Below are 10,129 nucleotides of genomic sequence, written 5' to 3' on the forward strand. Positions count from 1 at the left end.
TTTACAATTGATCAAATAGTGAATTTGAGCATTATAGAGAGGAAACATAATCAGGGGATTTCTACAAGCGCACTGTGATATATCTTTTGATCTTCTGACAACCTTCATCCCTCTGGATCCTAGGAAGGAAGCACTGTTTTATAGGGATATTATTAGGCTGATGCTGCTTTATACATCTACCTGCGAGAAGCTACCGAATCCGACAAAGATATTTGTGTGCGTTTGCAGTGACTGATGCATCTTATGCGATGTGAATCTATCCTTAGGGACTGAAAAGGGACTGAAAAGGAGAGGAACTATGTGCAAATGTAAGTCTGCCCTTTCGATACATGCGTGCGTACATAGTCTCTGTGTATATAATACACAGGCATTTGAATTAGAAACAGGCCAAATATGCAGTCAGATCTCATCAGACCAACTCTGTCTGCAAAGCTCCATTTTTATTCTGTTTGAAGAAGCTTTACGTCCAGAGTTATCTGCCCCAGCACATTGGGAAGTCAGCCGGGTTGCCTCTAAAATATTTTGGAGGCTCAGGCACAATGTACAAGTAAACCAGAGATGGATTAATTAAGTGTGACTGTATCATTAAATTAGTATAATGAACAAACAGCTATGTGTCGTATTAAACTCTGCATATAATTCCAGGAATAGCCTGTTAAGTCACCTGCCACTTTCACGCAACAGTACGATCTCTGTACTGTCTTTTAGAAAGGAATTATTTAGACACCTATATCAGCCTGTCTGTACTGAATGCTTGTTTTCATTAATATGCACATATAATAAAATGGTTGTGTTTGTGTGTGACATACAAACGTGGCAGGCACACTTCTGTCTCTCTGCACATACACATTTCACATAAAAGTTCATTCTCGGCTGCACCTTCTGTGCAAACTATGTCTTTTTATATTTTCCAGATTTAAATAAGGAAATTACAGACCTCAGCCACATAAACGGGAAAGAATAGTCTGCGTTACAAACTGTGTCTGCGCTGCACCTTGGTCTATCAAACCGTAATCAACTTTCTGGTGCCAAAATACTTTGAGAGACCTAACAGCGAAGGCCCCCCTTCCCAGCCATATATATCCCTGGAAGAACAAACATTGCCAACAAAGCCATCTATGAAATAGTTAATGCTAAACAATGATTGTCCATGTTCAACAAAGGAGGGAGAAATAAACAGATAAGGGTGAGGTAGATCGAAATCTGCATGCCTCATTGGCCGAGCTGTCGGATATTTCTAATGCATCTGAAGGGTTTGTTACTAAGAACCTGTTAAGTAACTTTAAACCTTTGATCTGTAGCCAGTCTTAACAAAGGTGACAATTAATTAAAGGAGAGTGCATTGCAATAAAGTTACACTGTGGTCAGTTTATATATACTGTCCAAAGCTGGTTCACAGAAGTCACTGTCAATTAAAGTCTTCTAGGAGTCCAGTTCATTATCAATTTTTCCCCCTTGCCTTGATCAATATTTTTGGCTGCTTCTGCTTGACAAACTTAACACAATGTCTATATCTATATGTCTTGCCATTCATTTACATGGAATAGATGGCCATATATGATTTATTTTTAGCTACGACGTATGGTCAGGCACTTTATTTGAGAGGTTTAAAGCTCTCATCCATCTTTATTTTAGGGAGCGACAATAATAAGCCCTCTCTTCCATCGAGGGGATGTCAGTTGGACATAATGAATGCACATTAAAAGCTGCATTCACCTGTATGTGCATTCAGACTGTGGCTCACGGTGACAAAAGCAAACAAATGCAATATCTGTGGTGACATCCTGACTCCAGCCCACACCAAGCGCTGCAGCACAGACAAGGTGATTCAATAGATCCTGCGATCCCCAAAATGCGACGATGCATCTCGAGGAGTTATGGAGAGAGAGAGGCCCCCTATAATATATACCGCAGCTCAGTCGGTGGAGCAACGGTGGAAGAAAAGCCATAACTTTAACTCACCATGGTTATTATTTTTCCTTTTTTCCGCTGCAGATTTTAATACATAAGGGTCAGTCCGCCATGACAAACCCCGGCAACAGTCATATGGGCATCGGTGGAGCAGTTAAGTGAGTGAGAAATGTGGCAGGGTTCTGACTTTTGTCACTTCCTCAGCTTTGTTTTAGTTTTAGTTTCACTCACCGAAGGAAAGCTAAGTTAAGGGACAAGCCAACAAGCCTAGAAGTTGGTAGCATTAACTGCAAGTGTTGCGGTTTGCTGTGTAAATCCGCAATCCAGAATTTTAAAGGGAGCGTGAAACACCAAGTAAATGCAAGCCTGCACCAGGATTTCCAAACGTGAACCTGCCGAAGCGATGGCAAAAATCTCACCGACTTCTGCCCGGCAAACAGGTGACAGGCCTTCGCTCCCTAAGTAATGATGATGCTGGGATTAATGAAACACCAGCCTGTTTGTTAAGGCTAGGATTCAGCTTAGCTCATTTAACACCTCACCTGCTTAGTGCAAACTCTTGTGGGGCAGAAACCAGACAGCGCTTGGTGGACAGGTCATTCTGAGCCCTGCAGCCTCCTGCCGCTATGGAATATTATTATAAGGCTGTAGCCAACACCTACGTGAGTCTTTGGGCATCTGATTTTTTCCCCTATTTTAAATGCAAGTAAGCGGCCCAACAGCCTAGATCATCTCCCCCACTTTTTCTCCCTTGGAACCGTTACTGACTGTCGCATAAACCCGCCTCGGTTCACACTTGATTGACGGGAGGGACGGTAACAGCTCCTTTAGTGTCGTTATGGTCTGTCGGGTCAGTGCGGCTGGTGTGCATGCACACAGGGTATGCATGATAAAAAACACCCTGACGTCTTGCTGAAAAATGTGACTGCGTATTTCCAGTTCTTAAGGCTAGGGAGGCCCTCCTCAGTCATCCAACCCCTTCTGCCCCTTGCTCTTGACCACGGTGCATAGAAAGTCCTCTACCCGCCCTCCTTGACAGGTACCGTCCACTTTTCAGTTGAGCACGAGTCACTTTCTGCAATCTCACTCACTCTTTACCCAGGCAAAATTTCCAGATACTCTCTGACAACTTCCTTCAAAAGACTATTCTATCAGCTGCCTGGCTTCTATTATACTATGCAATTTGAATCCCCTGCTAAAGAAAGCGCTGTCTGTGTCACTGGCCACTGGCTGATGCAGGATGTGGGACCAGATGAACTACGCTTTTCATCCGAGGTGACAAGGATCCTCAATTTTTCCCTCTACTTCAGCGCTGACATTCCCGATCTCTTCTGGCTGAATATAGGAAAAATATAAAATAAACCAAAACCAAACTGTCCCCTGTTTCTGTTGTTATACGTTAGAAATTAGTACATTCCTTATTCACCCTTTAATTAAAACCTTGTTTTGGCCAAGTAAATGCTATGAAGTTTGGTTGTTGTCGCTATTTTATTTTATTTTTTTTTTAAGAAAAACAGAAGTACCTTTTTCTTCCTTCCCTAAAATGCCCAAAGACACCAGTATATGTAGATATTGAGGGACAAATACAGTCATAATCTATAAATGTGGAGGAAATATGTCTAACCTGGACAAAGGTGACAGAAGAAACAAAATCTCTAGAAACACAAAGTTTAATTTCTTTCTTTCCTCCACATTATGTAACTTTAAAACACATACGTTCTTGTAAGGATGATTAGTTGATATGGTAGTGGGGCTAGCTGAAGAACAGCTTTCAGTGCAAAACTTAACAGCCAAGCGAGAGATCCCAGAAAATTGGAGTTTGTATTGGAAATGCTGACACAACCGTAACAACAACATCATAACTGGCTGCAGCTGCTTTTAGAAACCAGAATCCACGTCCAGACCCCTGAAAAAAAGAGTTAACATATACCCCTCTAATTTATGGAGCAATCTGGGCTATTTGTTTGACATTATCAAATACACATGCATGCTCATCTGTACGGGAGATTATAATGTACAGGGGGTTGCTTTTTTCCTCTCTCTTCCATCAAGCTATCCAATTGCATTTTGATTGTTTTAAGGGGTGGTTCTTCAGACCTAAGGCATAAAGCCTCCTCTGTTTTATTCCAGTTTATTTGTGCATTTACCTCCCTAAAACTTGTTTGGTTTACTACCATACTAAATGCTGTATGTGTTGCTTTCAGCCAGGCAAGCCTTATGTTTCAATTATGGAGGAGTTTATTCAGCACCTGTATTGCGTTGTGCTTCTTTTCAACTAAATTTCCATTTCCCAAAGGCTATATGCATGAATGTGTATACATCTCTTATTTCTGTATGTATACACACACACAAATCTATACATTTATACATATACACAAATATATCATCTTAACTGAATGCTCATTTTCATTGCACCTTTGAATTTCTGAGATATCTGAAACCTTCATAAACATCCTTAAACTTAACAAGGTTTTAATTTTTCTATCATTTATCTTTGTAATCAAACAGAACAGAATATAATGAATGGAAGCCTTGTTTACCTACCCCGGAGGTATCTTAAATTTCAAAATCATTTATATTTTTGAGAAGATAAAGCAGCAAAAGAACTAAACTATGGTTTTCCTACGGCATTTTTTTTCTAGCTGCATTGAATGCTTATCGAGTGAGGTTTGGGTCAGGTAGGAACACCATCCTAACCATGGGACTGCAGCGGCGGATTTCCAGGAGGTTTTAGGGATTTTGCGCTTTTCCCCCCTTAATAAAGGTTGAAAGAATGTTATAGCTCTCAGGTCTATGGAAGACTCTTGCTTTCCCCCTGCACACTATCTCCACTCTTTAAGAGCGCTCACCCGCGCATGTTTCAGTAAATCTCAGTTAAGTGTGGAATGTTGATTTCTTCTGACTTCCTAAATAGAATATTATGGAGACCTGTGTGTTTTAAATTAAAACACATTCCAGGCCTTGGGTACAAGCAAGCTTCGACAGAAAAGGCTGTTTAAACCTATGGGGACAATCCTATATTTAGATTACATTAATTCATAAATATTATACTAAATACCACTTAAATTGGCCTTAAATGACTTCAAAGATAATGCATTATAATATGGCTGTCCTGAGAGCACTAACCTTTATGTCTCCCAGTAACTCAGCCTTTAAGCATACTCCACTGCTAGATAAGAAGGGGGGAAGTTATGAATGAATGGCTTGCTAAATTGTTCAAGTGTGATTAGTTAACTCTGTATGTGTGTGTGTGTGTATGTGTGTGTGTGTATGTGTAAGTGTGAGCGTGTGGGTGGGTCAGCTCAGCCCCGGTAGATTTCTACCCGCGGATCTCAGCACACAGCCTCTTCCCAACCCTAGAGCAAAGTACCACAGCAGGAGTCTGTTCCTGCCCCATGTGGAGAGAAGTGAGGATGGGGGAAATATGCAGCAGCCACGCTCGTGCCATGAAAGCTTGTTTTCTCGGGGATCTGACAAGCCTCTCCCGCCTTCCCTCGCAGGCTGCTTCCCCCGTACCCTTTTCTCTCTTCGTGTGTCTGCAAAAGATTCGTGGTCCCCTGCATCTTCCCTGGTACCTGGCCTGGTATCAGCCGGGGCTGCTGGTGAGAGAACCTGGGACTTCGCTCTCCTTTTGCGATAGTTTCTTTGGGAGGGGGGCATAGTCATGTACTTTATCTTCAGGTTCTTAATTTTCAATTTCCTCCGGCTATACAGGAGCACCACAATAGGATCTCTTCATAATATTTTCAAGAATACACATCCTGTGCTCTCATTTCAGTAGATTTACACCTGAAATTACTCTGGTTGCTGCGTTTTTACTTTAAGCTAATTCCTGTCTCTTCCCTCCTCCCAACACAAACCCACCTTCTCCCCCTCTACACTCAAGATTTGCTCTCCGTACACTTAAATAAACTACAGCCCACTATTAACCCTTCAGGGTATACCACTGCCACAGCCTCATCCCCTGGATTAGTAATGAAATCAACTGAGAGTGATGGATCAATTAATGTATAAGCATTATGCATCACTCATGGAAAGCATCTTGGGGTTTCATATTGCCATCCTACCCCTGAGAGCCAAGTTAGGCTATCTTTATGCAATTCTTCACCTATGCCTGCAAAGCAAAGCCAAAATAAGGAGATCTGAGTGAATACTATGCTTCACATGACTGCATTTAGAGAAGGGAAAAGAAAAAAATAGATTAAAAATTAAATAAAATGAAATAAAATAATTAAAAAAGGCTAAACACAATCCTCATCCTTCAAAGCCCCATCATGCTTTTTGACTTAATAGTAATTAATCACTACTGGCAAGAAAGTAATTTTTTTCCAGGTAGCCAGAGGCACATTTTTATCAGGATTAGCTAATAAATCAGCGGCATCGCTAGAAAGGAGTTCAAACTCTTCTCGGATGTACTAAATAAAACCGATCTCTGAAACGCTGGCAACTCGGTGTCTATTGAAGCTTCACTCAAACCCTACCCTGTGAAATAACAATCATCATCATCATTTTTCCTTCCAAAGTCCAAAACTTCTAGCAGGTTAAAAATGACTGTTTCTTTCAAGATTAACTCATGCAATTTGGTTTGATGAGGTGACAAGATTTCCCACCTGGCTTTTTTCCTAGGTTGCAGCTTTAGAATAGAAATGAAATGAAGGGAAACGAAGTTAGTATCTTGCTTAATTCAGGAATATGTGTTAAACACATCCAAGCAAGATAAATGATCGCGCTCTCTCTCTCTTCCTCCCTCCCTCCCTTTCTGAGTTTGTCTCTGTGAATACAGGCATGCAGTAGAAGAAAAACTGAACTGAAAGGGGAAGAATTCACATTTATGCAATAGAAATTAAAGTTACCGCATAGATTGATTAATTACAGGTTTAAGATAGAACATAACAAAAGAATAAAATCTCATCAACAATCAAAATAACCTCTCTCCACCACAAAAATGCTTTATCGAGGTGTTAGCTCAAAGATTTCCTCTACACTATGTTGAATGATTCTCTTTGGTGCAGCTTTTACTGTTGTTATTTTTATTTTACAGAAACCTTAGACAATTTTTGCAAACACGCGTGTGCACACGCGAGCTCAGTGGCTACTCTTACTATGCTTCATCTACTAGACGAAACCTCCCAGGACCTTTCCTTGCCTATGCTTCTTACAATTATTTTAATTATTATTTATAATTATTATAATATGGATGTCATGTGTAAATGATGCCCATCAGACCTTGATGTGTTTTCTAGGAAACTAGTCTAAAAAGAAAGCAAGGTTCAAAAGGGCTACACTGATCATTGTAAATATGAGAAGGGTGTTTGAAGCGACCGGCAAGAAAGGAAGAAATATCCTATAACTTGAACTGAGTTCCCAGTCCCCGAACCCTGAACGTTTTCTCTTTGAAACTGGTACTTTGCACTGTCAGGGTATATTTTCATTCGCATTTCCTGAGAGTGAATGAGAAGAGGGAATAGATGCCTGCTAAACATGCTGTTAAGTTCAAGATTTACAACTCGCCAAGGCATCTGGAAAGCTGGGAAGCCAGCAATGCCGTTACCAGTGACTCTCCCTACCAGTAGTCCACCAAGCTGGAGTAGACACTGCTACTGAACCTCTCCTGTAACAGATGCAACTTCCACTCCCCCCATGGCCCCCTGCAAAACCCTTTCTTCTCCTGCACTAAATCTGGAGTCACACCCCAGTCACTTCTGTTCTGATCTCTTTCTTTTCTTTTCTTTTCTTTTTTTTTTTTTATTTTAATAACTACATATCTAATGTAATAAACACACACACATATATATTTACAGAACCTGAGTTAATAAAGTGGCTCGCTTCGCTCCTGGGTCTCTCCTGCTCCTAAGTGGGGCTACCTTGCAAATTTTCTTCAACTTCCTCCCTGTGAGTCCTACTTTCCTACCCGAGGATCTGAGCATCTCTCCCCCATTACACACACCCTCCCCCACCCCGAAAACGTAGCATCATCTAATCTGAAATGCACCTCCGGAGAGCCTAAGCTAAGCAGGGAAAGGAGCGGGCAGAGATGGAGTGAGCGAGGCATCGCATGGAGAGTACGTCTCCACTGCCTGTAAAGAAAACCTAAAAAGTTCCCGGGATGGACTTTGGGCACATTAAAGTAGTGCTTGGAATATGCCTGCTCAGAGACTTCTCCCCTCTGGAACTAAACTGTAACCCGTCCCTTCTGGCTCACCCTTTCCAACACACACACACACATCGTGATTTCATACACCCACACCACCACCCCCCCTGCCCCGCTTGAGATAGATAGGCTTTTTTATTGTTGTTTATTTCCCCGTTCCCACGCTGAACAAAACCAAAATTAAATACTCCTCCCCGAAGCAACTCACTCTCCTCTGCCTCTGGCTTTGGAGAAGACTACAAATAATAACTGTAAAAGCAGTAAAATTAAAAATAAAAAAAAAAAAAAAGAAAAGAAAGAAAAAGAAAAGGCGCCGGTGCCAGATACACAACAGTTGTAAAATAGGGGCTTCCCAGCTCCGCGCAAACACACGGACAGACACACGGACACACACACACCCATGGGTGGAAAATGTGCGGCTCCCAAAGATAAATAAAGAAATCCTCTTCCTCTTTTCAGCACCACCGGGAGCGGACAGCTCCTGCCCGCCCCGCCGCCCGCTCGTCCGCTCGCCTGGGCGCCCCGGCTTCCGCAAGTGGCGGCATCTCACCCCCCAAAAAAGGAGGGAAAGAAATGAAAATACTAATAAATAAGCCAAACGGGGCTGACTCCCTTCCCTGCCTCTCTCTCTTCTCTTTCCGGGAGGGTCTATTATTTCTTTCCCTGCCCCCCCAGCCTGCTGCCTCCGCCCCCGGGCCAACCAAAAATGAAATAAAATGAAATGAAATCGAAAGGAAAGAGAGAAAGAGAGACCCGGAGAGGGAGCGGGAGCCTGTCTTCCTCTCCCGATCTCTCCCGGGAAAGTTCAGGAGGTAACTCACCTTTGTGCATGCCAGTGAACCTGTCCTTCAGCACCGTCAGTTCATAGATCTTCCCGAACTCCTCGAAGAGCGGTTTGAGGTCTTTCTCGTCCAGGTTACGGGGGATCTGCCCAATAAAGAGCTTAATGGCATCGTGGTCCTTCATTGGGATGGTGGATGGGTTTCCGGGACTATGGTTTAATCCGTTCATATGCCCGTTGGTGCTGGGGTTGCTGTGATTGCTACTCAGGCTGGTATTGTCTGGTTGTCCGTTTGCTAACGTGGCCATCTTTATATACATAGAGAAAATCTTCTTTCCTTTTTTTCCCCCTCTTCTTTTCTCTCTCCCTCCCTCTCTGTCCCTCTCTCTCTCTCCCTCTCTCTCGCTCTCTCGCTCCCTCTCCCTCTTTCACACACACACACACACACTCACACACACACACACTCCTCCCTCTCCGTCTCTCTCTCTCTCTGGGTCTGATCTGATTTTTTTTTTACATTGGAGATCTGTGTCCTTTCCGTTTAAACAGGCTGGATCGGTTCAAATTCCCAGCCAGACTAGGGGGTGGGGTGTGAGTGTGTGGATGTGTGTGTGTGCGGGGAAGGGAGGCTGGGGGTGGGGGATTGCTTTTGCCTCTACTCTGGCTAAACCCCCTCCTCCCATCCAACCACCCCCCTGTCTGCCTGCCCGGGAGAAGCTTAATGGTATCTTCCAACACAGCCCCTGGCTATAAATAGCACTAGGCGCATGGCTCTTTGAGAGACAGTCAATTTCTATTGTGCCAAGTGAGCAAAGGGGAACGGTTGCGTTTTTAGGACCAATGATGATGATTTTTTTTTTTTCTTTTCCTTTGCAAGCCCTCCGTTCAATCGCTGTCGTTATAATTTCAGTGATCATCGGGAAATCTGCCTTTTTATTTGAGAGGGGAAAAAAAACAAACCCAAGGTGTTCTGACTTCTTCTTATTATGACGATGTCTCTTATTTATTATTTACTCTTACTATGATTTCGCAATTGAAAATAAAAGCAGTTCAGATACGGACGAATCCTCGGGCTCAGAGGTTGCTTTTGCTGTTGTTGTTGTGGTTGTGTTGTTACAAGCTCTCTTTACTATATGTGTTCTTGTTGCATCTAAAAAAAATGCATGCTCTTTAAGCTCTTTTTTTTCCTTTCTTAATTGTGATGATGATGACATCAAGCTAGGAAAGGCACAAATTGTATTATTGTAGCCCTTTGGAGGGAGACGCAAAATATCAAGATGACTATT

General features: G+C 42.5%; 1 protein-coding gene across 14 annotated transcripts in view; it reads right to left on the reverse strand.

Annotated features, from left to right (window-relative positions):
* The window catches only part of CELF4 (CUGBP Elav-like family member 4), a gene marked incomplete at both ends in the record, with an annotated part of 693,394 nt that extends 684,231 nt beyond the window's left edge, over window positions 1-9,163 (reverse strand). For all 14 annotated transcript variants that reach the window (XM_082496991.1, XM_082496998.1, XM_082496993.1 and 11 more), the window contains one exon: window positions 8,884-9,163. In XM_082496991.1, the coding sequence (XP_082353117.1) occupies window positions 8,884-9,163 (280 nt within the window). The remainder of the gene's footprint in view (window positions 1-8,883) is intronic.
* Window positions 9,164-10,129: the final 966 nt, after the last annotated feature.

Source organism: Vanellus vanellus (assembly GCF_965231255.1).
Source record: "Vanellus vanellus genome assembly, chromosome: Z".
NCBI classification, from domain to species: domain Eukaryota; kingdom Metazoa; phylum Chordata; class Aves; order Charadriiformes; family Charadriidae; genus Vanellus; species Vanellus vanellus.